Below are 24,221 nucleotides of genomic sequence, written 5' to 3' on the forward strand. Positions count from 1 at the left end.
AATAAATTACTTATTGACCTGTGCGTTATTCGGGCGAGGTTAAACGTCACTTTAGTCCCGTTTTTTTTTCCATTCCACTAACACGTCAGAAACAATTCATAAAACAGAAACCTTTTTTTTTTGTCTCCTTTCTTAAGCAAATCACATAACGAGAAAAAATGCAATTTAATATTTGTTTGTTTCATTTTTCAAGCAGAATAATGTAGAGAAAAAAAATCTCCATTTAACTCGTCATGTTACGAGTCAGTTAAAAGATAGAGATAAATAAAAAAAAGAGGTTATTATACAAATGGCATCACTAGTTAAAAAACAAACTGGCGGCGCCCATCCACTCACTAATCCTCCTCTTGTCTTCTTCTTCTTCTTATGTAGTTAGTACCTACTAGTTGATTTGTTGTCCTCCACCTTCTTCTTTATTATCATTTTTTGTTTCTTATTCTTGTTTTGGGTTTTTCTTTTCATTTATTACTTTTTATTCTGTTTCGTGAACATCGCCTTGTCGTTTTCTTTTTTCTCTCTCCGCTGATCGTATATGATAATGATTGCGTACTCATGTCACGCCGGTCTTCGCCCGGCTAAACCCGTTACTCCTGCGATACATGGCCTCCGGCGACCGAAACCCGCTATATCTAGTAGCGATTCCAAGCTCGACACTTACGTCGCTTTCCTACCTGCGGGACTAACATCAAATTATACTTTGGTTTCGTTTTCGGTTCGTTTCGTTTCGTTCATAAAATCAAATTTGATTGAGGAGGCAGCACTTTTTTTTTGGTCATGAATAAGAATCTAATGAGATGATTCAGTTCATTCTCTTCCTATTACAGTAGAATTTTAATTATCTGAATCAATTTGGACCATTCCCTATTCGGATAGTTGGATAATTCACAAAAAAAAAGTTATTTCTTGGTAAAAAAATAAATTTTGACTATGACAAAATCTTTCTTTACATTTTTGTACTATTTTACTTTCATTACAATGTAGCATTGCTTGCAAATATCGGTCAAAGTCAGTTGTTGACAAAATGTTGCCAAGCGGGTTATACCACGACCACCTAGATAAGCAGCTGTGTAATTTAGGTGGTCGTGGTTATACCCCACCCGCATTAAAACACCTATCTTGCATATGTAAGCAGGACTTGAAAATGACAAGACTGGTGACTCATCGTCTGTATATCCGCTATCGCTACACTAGTAGGTACACTTTTTTGTCATTCACCGATAAGAAACTTTTGAAATATTGATTTTAATTTCTTTTTATCTTCCCAAAGCGATTCGGATAACTGGAGCTAGGGATAATTGGAGTTCGACGATATTTAAATGATCGTCGATTCCTTCACACATTAATTTACATTGCGCCGGATGTCATAAAATATACATCAACGAATGAAATCATCAGAAGAAGCCCATGCGAGTATTGTAAGGGTATATTTATCAATATACAGAAAAGGGATTTTTTTTTTCAGAATTCGCGCTGTAGTTACCATATGCGTCATTAATACAAACTATTTTTGCCTCTTCATTTTTTTGAATTACTGGAAAAATCATGTCATTTACGAATGAATGATTTTCTAATATTGAGTTTCTATGTAACTTTTTTTTTCTCCTGATTAAATTAAAATTGACGCGATAGCCTAGGTGAATGAGACATTTCAGTTATGTACCAAAGGCTATATATACACATTCAGAGTTTTCATGCGCTCGATATCTGCTAGTCCTTATCACAATCTTGTCTGGCACAGAAGTACAGATATGACTTCCACTAGTGGGAGAAAGAGAGAGTATAGTAGCTCTCTTTTTCTCTCTCTAGAGCTTTCAACGGACCTATCTTCCCATGAGAGGTGTAAAAGTAAAACCGTTCAGAATCGGATATAAATCGAAGGCTTCCACGCACGGACTAATTTGCACGGACATTTTTAAAACTTAAAAGTGACTTTCGAATCAAGCTCATCTAGCCCTATCGCTATGGAAAATTTACTACTAAGTAAGTTATGCCAGAAAAGTGAATATGTGTAGCTAACGGCCTGAGTGCTTATCTAGTGTTGCGTCTGATTTTTCAGTGCTGCCATATTTTTTTTTAAAATTGTGAGTGAACTGTAATGATTGAATATTTGTACCGTTGCAGGCCCGTTATTCTTAGTGGTGAGACTTTAAATGATTGCCCTGAAAATGATTGTCCTGAAAATGATTCCCCTAAAATGATGAAAAATAAATACTTTTAACGAGATATTTTTATTGGATTTATCAGCTTAAAAAAAGTGATTTAGCAGGGAAGAAGCAAGGATTTTTTCTGTCACCGAAATTTATCTAAACTGAGTATATATCTGTCCGATTCTCATTTCTCCTATAAATTATCAAATATTAAATCTCCATTTCTGAGAATTTTTTTGGCAAATAATTTTGATCACATTTTTGATAACATTTTAAAAACATTATTATTGATTAAAACATTACATTGGTTAGAAATAAATTGGTTTTCCGACTAAAAATACATACACATATACTTTCTCACGAAAGTATTTTTAGTCGAAAAACCAATTTATTTCTAACCAATGTAATGCTTTAATCAATAATAATGTTTTTGACTACAGCACTGTGACTCTATCAAAATATATTAACTATAGCAAAGACTATCATGGTAGATTTTTTTCTACCGGAATTTTAAAAAAAAACTTGAAATATTTTTAGAGGAATGAATTCTCGTAAATTGCCGACCCGTCTAGCCTGTTCGTATAACAAACGAGAAATGCTGTGGAAGGCGAGAAAAAACCCGCGATTCTCGGTTTGAGTAAAGTTTTATTTTTTGCCAGTGTCCCCATTCGGAACGCGATCGGGATTAGCGCCCTCTAACCTACGCTACGAGAACTGCGCGCGAGTAACTTCAGGTCCATTCCACTTTCGAAGTTCTTTGAGCTCAGGTTAACAGGTGGATTAGCTGGTGCTTGTACTCTTTGCCTACTGCTTTCGACTGTCCGTCCGTCCGTTCCTTACGAAGGTGTTTCGCTAATGGGTGCGCGTTATCGTTAGGATCCATCCATTCCTCGTGGAGAAAGAATGGTGTGTGTTGCCATCTCGATTGTTGTATGATGAAATTGACAGCATGCTCCAGCGTACCCGTGACTTAATAAGATGTCATCTACTCACGTGCGCGATACCTGAAGGATTCGTACAAGACGGATAAAAATAAAAAGGTGGATAAAAATTACCAGGCAGTTATAACCTCAGCCGTGGCTATGATCTAAAGAACTCGTCCGCGCTTCCTCTGCCGCTTTTTATTTTAGAGCTTTCTTCTGCCGCTTTCCCTTACTCTTCCATTTTCTGAAAATGAAAAGCTTTTTTTTAGACTATTTCGGCTTTTGGTGCTGCCTCGTTCTAGGTAAGTGCATTCCATGTATTATATATTGCAAGTTCGAAAACATTTTCAATTTAATTTACCGTCTCATGACTTGATTCTTTAGTCATTCATTTTCGGAATGCAAAATACAATTTCGTGCAAGGAATATTTCTATAAACAAAATTCATTTAAATTAAAAAAAAAGTTAATATCGGTTGTTAAGTCTGGGGGTATTAAAATAGCTTTATTACCCATGGGGTCTTCTCATGGTGTATGATCTGTATCATACACAAGGGCAGACCGGGGCAAATTCAGAGAATGGTATCTCTGGCTAACATGGGAGGAGATAGACTTGGAGCACGATGATGTCAATTCATATATACACATATACATTAGAACAGTCGACTCCACCTTTGACGAATACTAGCGTTTAGCGAGACGCTAGTATTCGATTCGGGGCTCTACTTGTTCTGCCCTATTAGTTCCACTACAGTATTTTTCAAACTTTTGGGACCGATAGCTCCCTTGCTTCAGTCGTGGTTAATGCGGCTTCCCAGAATACTCCAGTAGATATTGTGTATCTTTTAAAAATCGCCTTCAGAGCACTGAGAACAGGGGCACATGAACATCGCCTGCACGCCGCGACTCCCCGATGAAGGTTGGCACCGCCCCGCCCCCCACCCCGAGTAGCCGCAACGGAATTTTGGCTAGCATTTTTAGCAGCATTCGGATTACTTATTATCTCGTAAAACCTCAGGGGCGCATCCTACGGGTTATTAAATTACTTTTAATGTATGTGTATGTCTGTTAAACATGATACATAATGAGGGGATTTTTTTTTATGGAATTTTATGTATTTATCAGTGGCGTAATAAATTCAAATTTGGCATAAACACACAATATTTTATGTGGGAGCACGTGTCGTATGTTAATTTTAAGCGTAAGTATTATGGAATGTTATAGAAATTTTTACTCTTAATCCCAAAGCGAATTAATTGAATTTTAATCATTTGTCGTCCTATAGCAAGTTTATCGATTTGAAACAGAACTACTCTCCCAAAATTTCTTGTCACCATATTTTGTGCAATATCGTTCTTATATGCTAGAAATATGAATGTGCGAATTGCTGAAACTTAGGAATTAACGTTTGAGTGAAATTCTGCCCATGTTACTCTATGGATGCTATTTTCGTAAAATTTTTTTAAATGTTTTTCAACGAGGTGGGGACACATATTCGTATTTCTGGGAAAACTTATCAGATAGTTGATTGGATAACTTATTTAGCTAAATCCAAAAAGTGAAATTTTTCACATTCATTTCTCTGGCATAAAGGGGAACGGTATGAGAAACAAAGATGCGCAATAGCTACAGCAGAAAGTCTCTTGTCGTAAAAAAACTTAACAGCCACAAGTTATTTATCCATAGTGAACATTCAAAGCAGCTATGTGGAAACAGTGTCTCAAATAACCTCGATCGGTTATTTTTGTGGGTTTTTTTCCCGAGCTATATAATTTAAAAAATGCCGTATATAGCCCTAGTGCAAATATAAGTCCGGTGTAATTATTCTCTAAAGACCACAAACTATTTTCCGGTTACTCCCGTCGCAAAATTTTGATCGGCTTAATTTACTGAAAATTACGACTACGTGCAAAAAATAGCCCTTATTGCCCATGTCAAAGGCACTTCCTGATCTAGAAATTGGCTATTCGAGGAAAGTTCGAGCTTGTAACAGAAAGACCATTTCGTACGCTGGGGATTCCGGAAACTTTCTCGTCAACTTTGACTAATCTTCTATTTCCTGTTTTACCTTGACTGTGATCAATCGAGTGTGGGCGAATAAGATTTTTTTTTCCCGAACTACAAAATATTCATTTTAGGCATATTTGCTGACCTGATGAAAATGTCCAGATAGATCTGGACTTGGTTTTGTGTACCTTTCTTGAATGGAATATAAAACCTCATTTCAGCTAGAACAGGGACGCACAATTTTTTCAGACCGCGGGCCAAAAACTTGAATATAAAGTAACCGTATATTTTTAAGGAATGATTTTGGCCGCCCCAACTCATAAAATCTCCCGTTTTTTTTTCCTGTTTTCAACAAGAGTAAGTTGCTGAATTTTTGAAATCGAGAATTAAGATTATTTTCATGACTGAGTCATAAATTATGACTCAACTAATTAGTTATAACCAAAAAATATATTGATCGCCCATATTGACATACGTTATTTTGTTGAATAAAATTTTTACTTGCAGATCCTATCCTTTTTCGCGATTTTGACAATTTTTTCGCAGTATAAAAAAAACTGCCTTTCGGAATCGGCAATGAATTGTAGGCCCATGTCTAATTAGCCATCGTGTGCAGAAAATGACCGTGGTGTGACAAAAATGATCAAATCAAGCTCTAATTAGGATACTGATTTTCTGTCTGGCAGTAGTTGATTCTCTAAGACATTTTTGCATGAAATTTGGTATTTGCAAAGCGACTTCGTCGACCAACAGGAACAATAAAAAATATGCATTATTATAATATTGCTCACTTCCATAGCTGCGTGGGCTCAACATTTTCCAGCTAATCGGGAAGGCTTATTTCTTCGGTCATTCGGAAGCGACTTCTGCAAGTTTTTGGTACCGTGGTGTCTTGGTTACTGGGCGAGATAAAAGTGTAACAAAATCATCACGTATCTCGTCTGTTAAGTGGGGAAGCCCAAAATAGGAAGGGGTTAAATAAATGACTTTTCACTGTCCATTCTTTTTTATAAATACCTCGGAGTAATTTTTACGAGCAGCATGGGCCACGATGCCATGTTTAATTCTTGAAGAGGGGAGGAACTTGAGCAATTCGTGTTTAATTCTTTTGACGTTTGGTTTCTAATTTTTTACTCGCTATAACCGAATATATCTTGTAACTTTAACATTAGCTATTTAGCAATCATTTGCAAATAAAATTTATAAATGTATTTTACCGTATATACGTTATTCCATATAAAGTTTGTTGTCGATTTATCAGGCAAGTGTAGCCTGGCGTATGATTTCTGCAAGTTTCAATGTCAATTTGCGCATGCAAAGATTCTACCTTGTTTTTTTTTTATTTCTTGACCCTTGAATCGTTTCCGAATAACGTCCACGACCATTGAGATCATTATAGCTTTTCGTGTCCGATTCTTAAGCAGTTGCGTTGGTTCCGGTCCTTGAATCGGCATTGGGTGTCCGCATGACAGGAATTCTTGAGAGATAGCTGGCTTTTCTTTCTACAAGTTCTGAGATGAGCGTTTTGTTCTCGATTCTCTTCTTCGCTTGACCCATTTGCCTACTGTGCTTGTGCATTCTATTAATTTTATTTTGCCTCAACCTTTTGAATAAATTTGAAAACTGTGAATTATGGAACTGAATAAATATATGGGAAAAAAACTTGGATTGTGAGGTTTTACAGATCTCTACTTTCTTTAAATCTTCGTGGTTTCACTCGTAGGTAATTTTGCTCTGAAAATTCTTTTCTTCTCCGTTATTTTCACGAGCTGCTTGCTTTATCGCCGTGAACAGAAATGGTCTCAAGATTTTTGAATGTTGAACAATTATTTAGTGTAAGATTCAAAATACAACAAAGTTTCGTAAGTCTGTGTGAAATTAAAGGCTTCACATATCCAAGTGTCCCATAAATTCCTAAACAGTTTGAAAATTGATAAAAATTGAATTTAGTTTTTTGAACGAGGTTTACGAAAAATCTCCTGTAGGGTGTTCTTTTTGGTAGATGAATTTAGTTAAAATTTTATCGATAGAGTGCTGCACGGAAGCAGATCACTGGATATAGGAAAATTTAAGGAGTCCAATAAATTTCACGGTGCACTAGTACTATTAATAGTTCATTTCTGAATGAATTTTCCTGTTGCTGGTGCAAAAGCCTTAATTTGGCATTGTTGCTTTTAAGCAACGTGGTTTACTTGTATTTTTCAAGTAATCGCATTTTATATTTTGAGCTCATTTTGGCATTGATGCTTCTAATCAACTCCTAAGCATTCGATTTTTATTTGTGAGCTGTTCATGAAGTTTCTGTAATAATTGGAATAGCTAAAAGGTACACGTCTCCTATTTATTGACAAGCCAAGCAAGAACGATTTTTAAGCCTTATATTCTGGAGGAAAATACCACGTGTGCTGGAAAAATATTGTTGTGAATTTCTTCAATAATGGAAAAGTACAAGATATACGGAAGACGTGGATGTTGTGAAGATATTTATTATTTGAGATGTTAATTTTTTAAGGAAGGAAAAAACTCATCTCTGCCTCTACCGGGAGACGAACCCGGGTCCCTCGACTGCCGGACGAGTGCTCTGACCACTAAGCTATAGAGGAGATAGAGATTTTCCTTCGCTAGAGCGTATATATGCCGAACGGAACCGTGCAATGGACGGTGAAACCGATCAGCTAATAGCTCATGGACGACGAGCCACCAGAGGGCTATATATATGACATGAATGTCGCTCTCCACTTATTAATACAAGATATACGGAAGACTGGATGTTGTGAAGATATGGAAAGTAAGTTGGCAAACAAATGTCACTTTTATACTATTCAAATCATATCAATACAGTGTGTTCCCTGAAGTGAAACATCCCATATTGACTATGGCTTTTTTTTGCCATGTAATAAGCAAACGAGGAGCCCTGAATACTAAAACCTCTATTTGTCTCCTTTATTTCAATGCTTGTTAATTAAAGGGTTAAATAAGGTCTCAGTATGATATTGCTGGATTATATTTTACCTCAACCACGAATCATTGTCTGAACCTTAATGTAGTTTCGTACACAGAAGAGATCGAAGAAAGGTTCAGGCCCGCTTTCTTTGAAGAGTTTTCGAAAGTTTTCCGTTTGAAGAGCCCCCGTGCAAAAGCAGGATAGCAGCCATGCTCAGTTTTGACTACGCTACTGCAAATGCTATGGGAGAAAGCGACACGTTGCTTATCGAAACATTGTCCTTAACACAGTGACATTCATGCAAGGAGTCACCTCTTCGCAACCGAAGTGAAGTTCCTGAGAAGAATCTCCACGGAAGAATGATTAATTTGCTTTCGCTGATGAATGGCTCCCCTCACTCACTGGACTTAACACCCATTTTTTGGCTCAGGGGTCATGTCAGGACCCGAGTGTACCGTTATAGCTTATCTATTGTAATAATCGCTTATGTATTGAATTAGCTATATTTGAAAAAAAAATGAAATTTTTCATTATCCAAAAAATTCTTAACTCTTGCGTTTTTAAATATGAGGAACATCTGTCTGCGTGTGACAAAGGGGTCGTAATCGTATAAAATATCTTTTTTTTACTTGAGCAGTGAAAGTACCCGTGGTTTATTTATCATGACATTGATTTTTATTAAAAAGTCGTTCCACGATCATACAAATCATCGACGATTTTCACGAATTTAGATTTTTTCCCCGAACGTTTAGCTGATCGATTCATCAATGATTTTCTTCAACCGCCCTTAAAATTTACGTTCGAAACATCTGGGGAAAAAATCGCGACCTAAAACCTAGAGTTAGATCAATCTCTCAATAGAACCGAATCCTTATCGAGTGCGTGTGTCAACCCGATAAGCGGAGGATTCTATTTTGTACGTTGGGAATTTCTTATAATTTAGCCGATCGTTCGAGTATTTGAGGAAGTATGAAATTTTATGGTTCCCCTTTTTTTTTCTGTTGAAATCTGAAAATAGAAGCGAACCAAGTTTTGCAACGGCGGGGAAAAAAAAACCTCGTCTGAAAAATCTACTGCCCTCCTCGTTAAACCTTGAATGGTCCACTTGCTCTAATCATGGGAGCGGAAAGTGTGCCGTTGTAACGTTGCTGGATAAAAGGCCACGGTATCGAAGGTGCAATGAGTTCGACTCTAATCGCTCCCAACTCTGCACAAGTGGCAGTGCGGATATCGCCGTTTCATATATCAAAAATTGGGGTTGTTTCGGACGAATCGTTAATTTGACGAAAAATTTTATGATAGTCAATCAATTTGTTTGAAATTTTCCAATAGTGTTAGTAAACAAACATTACTTAACATTGAGATTAGATTATTTAAATTGTTTCTATCTGCAACGGGGTTCTTTAACCTATGGGTATATCAGTGACTCCTGAGATGAGTTGCACGAATCCACTTTCAATGCAGTTATGTGATGTGATTCCATGTACACAGATAATAGGTTAAACATAAATGGCGATACGTAAGCGGTTACGGTCAGAGAAGGTTTCAAGTTGAGGTCTAGACCCTTTCGGTTATATTGGGCAATTGATTTCCTTTTTTTTATTCTAATACTAATCTTCTACTCCTTAAGTATGGTAAGGGCATACTTTGCAGGGGCTTAGTTCGTCCTGGATTGAAGTATGCTGTAAGGTTATGGAGACACACCTACCGAGGGACATAGACTTGGTTGAGAGGGTGCAGAAAAGAGCCCCGCGCTCTATTTTTAATACATTAGGCTTCGGCTAAGATGAAAGACTTGGTTTTTCTGAATATTTTTACATTGGAAGAGGTGTTGGAAGAAGGGGATATGATCGAAGTGTTTACATTCTCTACGCAATGGATAAGATGGATTGCGAGTTATTAATTAATCTTCAATCAACTGCATCGACAAGGGGACTCCAGTCGATTAGTAAGACAACTCCAGGTTGTTGTGTCGGAGAGGGTTTCCCCTAAGGGGGGTTAATAAATGGAATAGCTTACCCCCAGCAGTCGTGAATTATACCGCAACTGACACGATTAAACTAAGTACGATGTTCATAATGGGGTAAATCGAGAAGCTAAATATATATTCTTAAATAAGACAACCATAATTTTTATGGGCAGTGTTTTATCATAATCATTGGTTCTTATTAGTTTTATTTTAGTGTGAATTGGTTTTCTATATAATTCCTATTACTTTGGGTCGCTGTATTGTAGTTACATTTGACATCCATATCTTTTATGGGCATCTTTTTTTCCAGCCACCACTTTGGGCATTTTTCTTGTGGCCTATGTATAGCTGAAATCTGCAACGATTGCATCTGCGGTCACTGTATCTATAATCATTACATATCCACGAATTTTGTACGTTAGGAAAAGATCCAAATTTCTTGGTACGGACTACATTGCGTGTTTGTGTGCATATATACATACACACACAGGAGCATCTTCAGCATTTTTGTCTGAGAGGCTGGAATAGAGATGATTAATTTTAAAATTAATTCCTAAAATTTTTCAAGAGTTATATAGATGGCTTTCTGATGTCAGCAGAATTTATTTTTTTTACAAAGACACATGGTGAACAATCCCTTCTATTTGTCATGATTTCATTACCGATTGATAAAAATTTCCATTAAAAATTATGTGCCGCTGCGGCTATATACGATATTTTTTCTTCAGAGGGTAAAAATTTGCATGTACGAACTATATGCAGGAAAATAGGTTAATCTATTTAGTAAAAATCAGAGAAGACACGATTGAATTTTTCCTCATCAAAAAGATAGTAAACAAAAATACGTGATGAGACTAAAATCGAAGATAAATTTATCCAAATATATTGTCTCCACTTTGAATAAGTTTTCATATTCTAGAAACATAAACTCCCTTTTGTTAGTTCCTAAAAATACATCTCATTTCGAAATTAGATTGTCTGCTAATTATCCTTAAATTAACTTTTTTAATGATACAAAAGTGTAACAAAATTCGGGACGACAAAAACTTGTTGGATTGTTTCCAGTGAACACCCTGAGCTTATTTTTATTACTATTCCCGTATTTAATTATTTTTGGCAAAGAGGTAATACGTAGATAATACTTAATGATATTATAAGAGATTATCTCATTGCTCCAATATAATTATTACGCAGGGTGCATGGCATTTTGCTGGTGAACTTCTTGATCCTAGAGTCATACCTCTCATCAGAAAAAAAACTTCCAAATAACGTGTAGCACTCAGATACGTCATTCATGTTGCAAGAGGTTGTACAGTTATTTAAATAAAAATGCTAACTTTTATACGGGGTATCCTGTGCCAAAATAGCTATTTTTCTCTCTCTCCTGATTATAACCAAAAACTTTCTAAGTGAGTTTCTATTCACCGAGATATTCGAATTCGATCAGCATTAATGCTGTTTTATTCTCAAATTTTCCTCCAGTTTCGGAATTTAATACCTCGGTGAATATTTCACTTATATACGTGAATTTTTTTCGTTGATACATCAGGAAAGACAGGGCAACAACTTCCTAATTGGATGTCCGTATAAAAGTTGACATTTTTATTCTAATAACTATGCAACTTTTTGCAACATGGACGACAAATCTGAGTACTACACGTTATTTTGATACCTTTTCTAATTTTAAGTATGCCTCTAGGATAAACGATTTGCCAGTAAAATACCATACGCCCTGTATAGTCATCAGCTCTGTGAGATCTTTGAATTTTTCTGATTAATCACTCAAAACATCTTGCCAATAAAATTTGAATTCGTCTGTTTATACAAATATATCTTAATTGAAATTTCGTTCAGTGTAAATGAATGTCTTTAAATAGCCGAGCACTATCGACTTTTTATTCGAGCTCAAAACATTTAATTTGTTAAATAAGAAGCAATAAATTTCGAAGAGCTTCATTCAATCCATTCCATTAGTCCATTAGTTGTTTATTTCTGTTTTTGTACACAATAACAAAGTCAGTGGGAGAAAAAAGTTCGCCTTTGCTCTAAATGTCCCTCCGGGTATTAAACCAACACCGCGACTTCTTTTGATAACATAATTAAGTAGTTCGATTTGTCCTAAAGAGAAAAAAAAATAGAATATACGAGCTCTGTTTCTTCTTTTCTTCAGCAAATTGGTGCCTGGCACAGCAAGTTTTTTCCGCCATTGAAAATATCTCGCGTAGGATTTTGAAGCATTTTTTAATGCTTCAAAGTCCTCAATAATGCAATTTCAATAATTTTAAGATATCATTTTTATAATCCAACGGTACAAAAAGAAATGAGATTTATTTACATGCACAGAATTTATTTATACGTATATATATATATATAAATGGAGTTTTAATCTTTTTTCTTTTACTCGAATTGGAAGAAAACTCGTTTTTAAGATCTGATGCTTCTGTGCTTCTCTCTGAAAGTTTGAGTTACTTCGAGCTGGAATACGGTGCATACTAAATGCCCCGTCTGTGGCTATGTAGTTTTATAATGTAGGCAGACACATTTCTGAATAGTGATTCATTTCGATTTCGTCAAATCACTGCGTAACACCTACAACCGTACGTCACTTTGTTCTCCTTCAAAATGATGGTTTTTCTGATGCTTTCACCAACATCCGTCGTCACCGGCGAACGGCGCAAGTAAATTGAGGCGTAACTCGTAAACACCTGTTTTAAAGAGATCCGTACGCATACTATTTATTCTAAAGGTATTTGTTGTCTTGCGATTAAAAACTCAACTAGGCGAACATTTACGCACGTCAAACTTTCCTAACTTAGTGATAACTGAATAATTGAAGGAGTCGCTCTCTCAACTCCATAAGTTCCTTTAAACATTACATAATATTCAAAAGGTTTTTACTTTTTCGCCCGTGCTAAATTTTCTCTTCGACAAAAACTTCGGTTCTAGGTGCAGAATGTTCTATAAATCCGTAAATAGTTTGAAAATCTTGAACCAGCGATTCGTAGCTGAGGTACTTTATCCATCAATGCCAACAACACGATGAAAGACTTGTGTTAGTGCCAGTAACAAGAAAATTCAGAAATGAGCTTTCAATCGTACACCCTGTATTTTATAGGACTAATTTTCATATTTCCAGTGATTTTTTTTTTCTTTCGTGCAGTGCTCTCTATTGACTAATATTTGAACTAAATTCTATGAACTAAAAAAAACAAATCCCCTCTTCGTGAGTGTGTTTGCAAACCACGTCAATTCTTTCAGTATTTATAAATTTTTAAACTATATTTATACGAATTAATGGGCCACCTCGTGTGTGTGTATATATTTTTTTTGTTTTCCCAGTGTTTAGTTATAATGCCATTCATGAGTGCATTAGTAACAGATTCATTATAGTGCTACTAAATGAGCTGTTACTCTCATCTACTGAATCTCGAGTGAAGTTTCAAGTAATGTGATTCAAAATGATACAGATGAGTATTTCACAAAATATGCTTAACGCGCAAGATTATTTTTCCCCTAATGATTATGAATTTACCGTAAACGTATCATAACACGAGTAATATCAATTTAACCACATGTTTACAAATTTATTTCCGCATTCGAGGAAAATGGTTTTTCTGGCACCAAATCATTGTCCGAATCAAAGAAGGAAATGCATTTTCTGTTCATTATCCTCTGTAGTGCCGGGCGTGACTTGGTCGAATGCTTGTAAACTTCCATTTAGTGTACATTACAAACTCTTAGGAGGAAATGTGTAGCGCAAATGTCGCCAAAAGTCTGAAGCCTGGAGCGGTAGATTTTTTTTTCTTTCTAATCACGTGATCTTAACGATACTTTGCAATAGTTGGGAAAAACTCTAGTTTTCGTGATGTTGCCGTCGAAATCTCTGCCGAAATTCGAACGCGTGCAACGTTTTTTTTTTTCTATTATGTAATTCATCTTCAGTAGTCTTTCAAAACATGTTTGGTTGCCATTTCATTACCTTCGAAAGTCAATTATCGGATCTCTTAGCCGCCAGCGAAGATGAACCATCGTGCTCCGAGATTTTGGGAGCAAATTGTGATTTTCATTAGGCAAAACTGAATCAACTGAAATCTACTTGCATGTTTGCAGCAATAGGCCAATTAAATTATTACGCCACGATAAGAAAAATCGTTTGACCCATGAATAAACCAACGCGAGGTGCGAAGATACGATAATGCCTGGAAGAAAGGATGATGAGCTCATCTCGTACACGAGTTCGTACCAGTTGATTAATGAAGAAAAAAAGTGATCAACGCGAGATAGATTTCTCCATTAACAAAAAGTGATATCGATAGATCATAGCAACATTAACTGGCGCATCTTTTGCATTTTTTTCTAACATTCTCTTCGTTCAGCGAATTAATTCTCCATTACTTATCTTGTAAAGAAACTATCTGTGGCGTCTATCATTTGACGCTTTTGCAACGCAACTCAACTTTCCAAATCTTCTTGCATCGACGCATTTCAAAATATGACAGACATCGCTGCGTAACAACGACAACGTTAATAAACTTTTTTTATAAAGGAGCCTAGAGTTCATTGCCATCAAAACAGAAATCTGTCTTCGGCCGTTTCACTGTGAACATCAGTGTATTGCGAGATGAATTTGAGAAGTAGGAGAGACTTATACCTTTTGAACTTTATTTTTCAAACCTTTTTCCCCCAAATCAGTTATTACCGCAAAATTTTCCTGAATTCATTTTTAGTGTCTGTATACTGTATGAAACATCTGGTGACATTAAAATTATCTGTGTTTACTATAATTACGAAATGTGGATTTAAGAACAGCCCAAAATGTTTCAAGATACAACATTGGATCTTGTACTTTGAAACATTTAATGTCGTTCCTTGAAACAGGATAAAATTACAAAGACCACAAAAGTACTACTGGAAAAATATATTTTTTGTACAAATCATTCATTGGAAATAAAAATACCAAAATGACAAATTATTAAAGTATATGTATGTGGCACTGCTAAACAAAATATTGTGTCAAATACAAAGGCCACAACAGACAAAATGTCCAATGAGGTGGCTGAAAAAAAAAAGGTGGCCATAACAAATAAGGATATCGAATACATATCTAAACTATATCAAAAATACAGCAACCCAAGAATAGATAGCTTCTAGATTTATCCCAATATATTTATCTTATTTCTTTTTAAACGTGTCAGTTGTTAGAATTCACGACCCCGGAGGTAAGCAATTCCATTTATTCACAACTCTATTAGAGAAAAACTCCCAACGACACGACAACCTAGAATTGTCTCTTACTAATCGATAATGGTGTCCCCTTGTAGAAGCAGTTGATTGATTGACGATGCTTCAATCATACCCCCCTCCCACACCTACGCTCTTCCAATGTAAACATATTAAAAAAAATTGTCTTTCGTTATAGCTCAAGCCCCGTGTGCCATCAAGAGCAGGCGTGGCTCTTCTCTGCACACTCCCCCACCTCGACCAAGTCAATGCCCCTCTAAGTATGGTCTCCAAAATCTGACGGCATACTTCAATCTAGGACGAACTAAGCTCCGGAAAAGTGGAAGGATCACTTTAGGAGAACGTGAAGGAAACCCTTTTGAGAATGAAACTGAGCGTCATATTCGATTTTTTGACCACCGCTTACCAATCTTCAGAAAACCAAAACAAACCATACTGCACATCAATAAGAATGCTCACATCGGTAATCCTAGTCGCATCCGGAATAATACCATTCAACTAGTAAGAGAAACGTGGGTTTGAATCAAAATGAGCGACCATGCACTTGTCAACACTAAACGCCTTTCTCATCTCCCCTCCTAAGGAAATGAATGTATGTTTAGTATTCCAAAGGCAAACTGGAAAAATTTCAAGTTTTATGCTGTTTCAATGTACACCATGTTTCACCATTTGTGAAAAAACACCAAAAACCTTTTTTAATTTAGTGCTTAGTATGATTGAACACTTAGTATGGGGAACATATTGAACACTAAAAACGTTATTTATTCAGACGCAAGGTGAATTTGTGCCTATACATCGAATTTCTGCGAGATTTAATGCAATTTCCATAGAAAACCGGTGTGAAAAATTCCCCAGTTTATATTGTTCGGCATCATAATTGCACAATCACTATACTTATATTCACCTCTGCATATACGTACAAATCCGAACGCCTTGAACCATTTTTATCTATAAAGTGGACATGTTTGGATTTAAATGTTCGATTTCAGGGTTTTCTCCAAAAATTATGGAAGATTTAAATCCGCATAAAATTCACGTAATTTTATGAAGCTACTACATAAAGGCCTTTGTTTCCTCGTAGCTAAGGTAGTTTTCTTTTTCAATTCTCGCTCAGAAGGGGTATTTTTCGCGTTTCGAATTTCAGAATTTGTATACGTAGTATAAAAGAGAATTTTTGTCTATTCATGAGCCGCCGTACAAGGAAATGCGCTATAAGAGAAGTCGTCCTTGATCTCATTACTCAAAGAGTGTATTTTTGTTTTTCTCTTCTCTTCGAGTTCTCAGGTTTTGACCTCCAAAATATAAGAAGTCGGGAGGGGCTCCTATTACTATCCAGTGACCTATTCGTTGATGGGTCTCGTTCCTGAACTATCTCTGACTTTGTTCTTCACGTATCCATGACACAAGGTTCCAGGCAATAATGAGTTATTGGCGAGACCGTTGACTCCATGATTATACTCTTTTAAAAATTCAATAACTCAGACGTTGTCATTGCGGAACACCTGTTTCGAAGCTGAATTATTTTTTTGTTAAGCTCGGTGTATTGAAAAGTTATTCATACTCTACAAAACGATCCATTGAATGCTGATGAGCTATTTCTGAAATGTGTCTATAACTCGGGGAGTGGTGTTTCCGTCTATTGTAATGTTTCTGAACCTTTTCAATCGGTGGCCCCGTTTTGAAACGTATTTTCTTCTCGTAGCTCCTTTCTCTTATCCGGGGGTCCTCCTACCCTCATTCAAGAGACCCTTTCTACTGATTGAATTCAATTTCATCAAAACTAAATTTTTAATTAACAATATTTTGAAAATAAGATGGATTTCTTTAATCCTGGGCCAAGCACAGATCCAGAAAGTGGGTAGTCATCCCTCCCAAGAGTCGAATGGTATGAGAAAAATAGGTCATTACAAAATAAGAGACTATCAACAACGAACCTACATGATATAACCTCCCGACACCTCGTCCCGGTTTCGCGCCTACCGGGGCTTCAGTGAGCTTTCTTGGTGCGGGGGGGGGGGGGTGCATCACCGTCTCATCGTGAGTTTCCGAGCAAAGGGATGTTCTGAGACCTTCGTACTTGGCTGGAGGTAACAGCTTACATATATACATACAAAATCGTATTACCTGATCGCATCGTGAAAACCCCCACCCTCACATGGATATGAGGCTTTAGGTCATGCTCCAATGGGTTAAGATGGCCTTCGTTCTATGAACCTTTACTATATTCTGAAAGTTGTCACAATTTTTCCCACCATATTTCACTTGAAAGCTTTACTTCTTCCCAGCTCTTTGGCTCTCTTCACCACTTGTCGTGGTTCCCCTTTTCATCTAGTTTTCACCCGTGGCCCTCTTAGTAAGACCATGAGAGAGGTGTGCATATGGCAACAGGTTGAGAACCACTGGCCTGTTGCAAAACTATATTCAGAGATTCGAAGTTTTCACTGTTCATTCTTAAATTTTTGTTGGTTCCCACGCGTGAGTGACTTCATTTCAAATTGTTTGCTTATATAATAACTTTCGCAATATTTTTCGCATAGCTCTGTTGAATCGTGAATTCGATATCCATCTGTTTCGCCCTTTTTCCCTTAATTCGGTCTGATTTCGGAGCGAGTCTAAACATACACCCACGCTGTTATTCAGACAATGAGAAAATTTAATGGTGCAAGAGGATCAGACGGACGAGAACACTTTTCATTGTGGATATACTATATTCACTGGGTTATCGGATCCACCCACGTGCTTCCCAAGATGAAAGTGGCTCATTCTATAGTACACGGTTTTCACACATCAGGGAAAGAAAAAACAACAAATAACCGCAAAATCCGAGTAGAGAAAACGAAATCGTCGTTGACCTTATTTATGAAAGATCGTTGTCTTCAACACTCATTCAGATTCGGTTTTGATGGGCGACACGTGCTTCTTCATCGCACTTTCTCATGTCCGGCCGTTTTTTGAACAATAACACTTCGTGCGACGACGAGAACAAACAATGAAAATTTTCCGTACGTGGGCAGAATTCGAATTTCATCATCTTCAAAATAAAAGTTCGCCTTCGGAATCGAGATTCAAAAACGAACTCGTAAGGAGTATTTTACAGGTCATTACGTGCCATTTAATCGCAACTTTTATGTCAAATCTTTCTTTTTTTTTACGTATTTCGAAAGTTTCTCACTCCCTCAAAAAATTGTTACAAAACAATTAAAATTCTGAACTATTGCAGAGGAAAGACAGTAATTACACAATTACAAATGGTGCTGCATTTTTTATAATTGACATGCGATTTTTTAATGAACATGTACAACAAAGAATGGATATGAATAATTAATGAGTCATTATTAATCTGACACCTTCCAAACCGCTGAATCAGTCATGTTGGATTTGAAACAATGCTCTGTAAGTGTCCACCCAGATTTCCCGACATTTCTCGCTGTGACCAATTTTCATTGGAATAAATCGGACCTCGTGCTTGTGCTTTCTACGCCAAGAGTTCCTTGAAACACCAGGCTGACTCGTCCATCAACTTTGAGGGAAAGTGTGGCGCCAGTATTATCGCCATAGCCAATCGCTGTTCCCTAATAATAGGGTTTTTAACGATTTCCCCGACATCACTTAGAGCGGCAAAAATGTTCTTGGCTCGAAGATGGAACGCGAGTCCGCTCTTGTTTATAGACTCCTTATGGCCACACGTGTAGTCCAGCCTGGCCCAATACGTTCCAAGGTTTGTTATGGCCGAGTAGCGTTGCCACTTCACTATTGCCAATGACCGTCAAATGTTTGAGGCTGGAAGGTATTAGAAATCTCTTTCAAATTGAGCATAGCTCAGGTCTATCACCATGGGCAATTTTAAAAGTTATCGTAACCAGGACCACACTGTCAAGCCTGTCCCAATAGTCATTCGCAAATGTTTGCTTCCCCTGATGTTTTTAAGATCTTCAACAGTGATCAAAAGCGAATTGGACCGAGTGTATTGAACTGCCCGAGCGCAATGGGGTGCTCTGCCCTTCCGTCATACAATCCTTGATCAATCAAATTTCTGATTGCGCCTTTTGCGATATGATTTTTTACAACTTTCTATGATTATTTATTATCCGTGCCCGTTGCAATTCGGGGGGGGAGGGGCCGCGCGAAGTGCTTACGTTGCTTCTTGCGAATAGCGAGCCTGAGTGTCTCGCGGTTTCTCCAGTTCCTCAGATGTAAAGAAGCAGCACTGGTAATTCTAGTTACACATTGACTCACCCTGGCCCAGTATTCCTTGACGAATATTTGCTTCCAGAACACTGTTGTGACTGTTGGCGTCTTTCGGCCATAGTGTGGCCAGACTGATTGGAAGATCGGAAAGGAAGACTGCTTTCCGACTTAGGTTGGAGGCTGGAATGTACTGGTCATTATTTTAGACCAGCCTTCCAATACCTTCCGGCCTCCAACATTTGATGACCATTGCCAATGGGGGAGTGACCACACTACTTGGAACATAAATTAGGCAGGCCTTGACACGAGTCTGGGACCGGCTTAATCGGATCGATCCTTTCGTTCTGCCTTGTATTATGTTCAAAACTGAAGTAATTCACTGTGTGGTTTCAATGCGTAATGGGCAGAGTATTTTTGTAGATCGAATAGATGAAAAGCACCAGTATTTTTACGTTCAACTCGCCTCCGCATATCATTGCATTCAATCGCACCAAATTGGTTGTTTCAAATTAACTACAAGCTTCCCTCGCTTTACGCGATTAATTGGTTCCTCCAAATAATCGGGAAAGACAAATTCAACCCCTCTTTACGAGAGTTAACCATGAGTAAGAAAAGAATGAAGCCGGTTTCTTCAGAGAAAGAATAAAGAAAATAAAGTTAACGCACCAGCAGCAAAACAATTTTTATGAATTTAAACTTATAGATAAATCTCATGAATTCTCACTAAGCAGATGAATTTGAATTTTATTTCTGATTGTTCTTCACACACTGATGGACTGGTTCTGGTGAGTGCGGATCTTTTTCTCCTGAAGAGTTTGGGATGACAACTTTTTTACACCTCAAGTGCACGGATGAGAATGTTCCGTGAGTGCACGGGTTGGGTCTCGAAGACCATACTGAATTATATTACATAAAATATTTATACTTTCATTTTTAGTATTTTCCGATACATTTATATTTTTTCGATGCGATATGAACATAAATTGAATGTAATCAACCATTGCTGTACATTGAATTTTATAGTAGAGTTCAAATTAACAGCTTTGGATAACATAACTAAAATAGAAACTGAATGGTACAAGAAATTTATTTTTTTTAATGTACGTGAAATAAACCTCTGATGGATGTACATATTTTCATATCTCAGTTTTAGTCACTTCAAAATAACAATGTCAATTAACATTGAAAAAAATGGTGCTTGACTGCACGGGTTGGGTCTCGCACACCCATATAAAGATAAATCTTTCAACAGTTCCGGAAAAAGAAATAGCTTCCGTGCCCAAAGTTGGCACAGTAGATAAACTGGTTTAAAATAAGAAATTGGCGAGAACCTCAAGAAAACTATTCCTGCCACCTGTCGGTAAATGAATTACTTAAGCAAGGGTCTGATCTCACTCGAGGGTTAATGAAATTGCTTCTTTTCACCTGAATCTCAACTTTCTTCGTCCGTACAAAAACGGTTGTAGAAAGCTGTAGAATATCGAATGTCCCTAACAAATATGACAATCATTTCGGTTATTTTCTTAAAATTTTGATTGCGTTGTCAATGTGTTACCAAAAGATGTTCATTGACGATCTATTGTTGGAGAGATTAAACGTTTTATTCATGCTGATATACACTGTAGATCCTGAAACACAAGATTTTGTCGTTGCAACGGAATAAATGATGAATTTTCAATTTTTACGCAAACTTTCAAAATAAAAATAACTCTAGGTCAAATTTCGTAGGTTGCGATTTCTTTCATTTTTCAAAATCGCGTTATAGCGAAAATGCGTAGAGCGAGGGATACCTGTACAAATGACGTTGGGGGTTCTTTCCCTCTCCTTGCTTCTGCTAAAAAATGTTTATTTCCACAAGAGAGATTTTATATACAAGGAGCATGATCGCACGAATATTGAGGAACGCTTAAATTCCTATTTGAAGCCCGGCTGCGCTTGGCCTTGTCCGAAGAGATTCTTTCATTCCGGAAGTGGCTATGGCGACCTGGATATCATGTGTTTATGATTTGCGTACTTTTTTTCAAGGTTTTTTAGGCCGCTATTCTCAAATTTCTGCATAATAAAGGTGCTCGAACTGCGCGGTACCCGGCAAATGTCCAGTCTATGCGATTCGTGCCAGCAACGGCAGGCTTATTTGCATGCGAAATTCTACAGTTTTTCGTGACCAAAATCATTCATCCGATCAGGTCAGTCACTGTTTCACTCAGTTTTCAAACTTCACCGCGTAACGCATGAATAGACTCCCATTTAAATCTCCATTCTTGTTCGAAAGAATTCCAAGTAATACAACGTAAAGTAACAAAAAACAAAAGCAATATTAGGTTCAACTCAAACTTGTTTATTCATTAAATGAACTATTTTTTTTGACACCAAAAATGTAAATAAATCAAAATTTGGTGGGGAGGGGGGTTTCTCGCCCATTAAATTTTGAAGTAAGTTCCAATAATATTAACTGATCACCTTTTATCAGTGTCCGTTTTCTCAAGATAATTTGTGACCAGCTTTAAATGGAGTCGAACTTGATTATTTCGAAGTTCAGGGTCACTTTCAAAAAAAGTTCGTTTCATCCCCAATTTATCAAGACCAGATCCATAAATTGCAGCTTAATCTCCAATATTCACACGGGATTCATGAGTTACGGGGTCTGGTGTTGTGTGTCTGCTGTGTACATATTCATTGCCTTCGAATCGACATCACAGCAGAACTTCTTGACTATGCTCAAAGCTTTATCAAATTCACGCTTTCCGATATATTCCACCTCAGTGATAATAAAATTGTTTCGTATTTTGAATTACGACTTCGGCTGATCGACTCCATGGATCAGAAATGTATCGGGTGGAACACAATATCAGTGTACTCTGCCCAAACAATACTAACCCTGCAGTGTAGGGGGGGGGGGAACGTCCCGTGAGTGCACTTTGGGTCTCGGACCCACACTAAATTATACAGGGTGATTATTTAATTCACTTTGCTGCATTTCACTGGTGAACCGTTGAGCCTAGAGGCATACTTCAAATTAGAAAAATTGTCCAAATAACGTGTAGAACTCTGACACATGGCATTCACGCTTCAAGGGGTTGTAAAGTTGCTGAAATAAAAAAATATATCTTGTATTGACACCCTGTTCTCGAAAACAGGGCAACAACTTTCTAATTGAGTTTCTTAGGACTGGGTGTCCTTGTAAAAAGTTAGTATTTTTATTTCAATAACACTTACAACCCTTTGCAACATGAACTACGCATCTGAGTGTTACACGTTATTTGAATAATTTTCTAATTGGAAGTATGCCTCTAGGATTAACTGTGTGCCAGTAAAAGCCGTCAAGGGGGAATCAAGTAATCCGTCTGTATATTACATAAAATATGTACTTTTTTTAGTCTCTTGACATAAAATGAATGGATGAACATAAAATGAATATAATTAGCCATTGCAGTACTATATTTTAGTAAGTTTCCAATTAATTGTTTTGTATTATTCGTAACATCATGCGAAATTCAATAATAAAAACGGTAAAATGTTTTCTTAAAGTGAAATAAACCTTATGATTGTTTACTTTTCATATTTTATCTCATTTTTAGTTTTTGAATAACCATAACAATTAAAATTGAAAAAAAAATGTTGCTTGATTCCACAGGCTGGATCTAACAGACCCAGATAAATCTTCAACAGTTCCGGAAAAGATAATAGCTAGTCACCGCGCCCGCGCAGTAGATGAATGAGTTTAAATAGGAAATTAGCGAGAACCTCAAGAGAAATGTTCCCGCCACCTGTCGGTAAATGAGAGATGCATACGCATGGGTCTCACGGGCTCAAACCCGTGCACTCGAGGGTTAAAATGGGAATCCGATTATCAATAAACATTGAAAAAATTCCATAATAGCTTTGCGAATTTTTTTATACGGGTAATTCATTTCTGCCGACTCACATTTCTCATCCAAGCATTTTTGTTGGATTCGTACAGTACGGATAACGTTTGTATAGATTTAGCGACCCATCAGCTTGCCAAAGATAGAATACAGCTTGCTACCAAGGCTGCACTCATTAACGAACCTGGTCCTCAGACCCCCTGCGGATGTAGCTAAAGAGATTTAATCCATTATTATAATTTGTCTTCAAGGGTTCGTTCTACATTTTCAGCGAAAAATAATCCGGCATTGCTTGTTGGAATATTGTCGATGTATTACCCCATCAACTTAAATCCAATTTAAGAACTAGTTGGACTTCTCAATTAGAATGAAAACCTAAGAAATAATAAATCCGTAGAGTGCAGCTCGATGCTGTTTTTATGCTTTTTAAAATTCTTGTACCAACTTACTTTTTTCATAAATAAATGGTATACAGGGTGCCCCTTAACTTCGTAAATGGTTAAATTATACATAAAAATTAAAAGAATTTGTGTACGTTTGAATGAGGTTTTTGTACAGAAAAAAATTAGATTTTGCTGATGGAGAGCACTGCACAAAAACAAATCAGTGGAAATATAGCTTATCCGAGTTTTATAAAATGCAGGATGTACAATTAAACTCCATTTTTGTATTTCCCTATTATCATTTACATGAGGTTTTCATCGTGATGTTGACATTGGTGGGAAAATCCCTGTTGAAGTTATTTTACCTCGGCCATGAATCGCCGGCTGAAGCTTTAAAAACGTTTTGGACATAGAAGGCATTAAAGAAAGGTCCAATCACTCCTGAATGACTGATTTCCCTGACCCTCTATCGACAAAAATTGTTTTTTCCGTCCCACAAAGAAATCTCCCTTCATGATAACTTTTTTGCAAACCGCATTCAAGTATATCAATTT

At 36.9% G+C, this 24,221-nt stretch overlaps 1 protein-coding gene across 1 annotated transcript in view; it reads left to right on the plus strand.

Moving 5' to 3' along the window:
- Positions 1-2,885: 2,885 nt before the first annotated feature.
- LOC149086601 (uncharacterized) overlaps positions 2,886-24,221 on the plus strand; it is a 55,131-nt gene continuing 33,795 nt past the window's right edge. The window contains exon 1 of the mRNA XM_089230978.1: positions 2,886-3,372. Within this exon, the coding sequence (XP_089087104.1) occupies positions 3,321-3,372 (52 nt within the window). The 5' untranslated portion in view covers positions 2,886-3,320. The remainder of the gene's footprint in view (positions 3,373-24,221) is intronic.

The sequence above is a fragment of the Pholcus phalangioides genome, unplaced genomic scaffold (genome assembly GCF_987345545.1).
Source record: "Pholcus phalangioides strain wild (caught in Gottingen) unplaced genomic scaffold, Ppha-v1.0 ptg000004l_1, whole genome shotgun sequence".
Lineage (NCBI taxonomy): Eukaryota > Metazoa > Arthropoda > Arachnida > Araneae > Pholcidae > Pholcus > Pholcus phalangioides.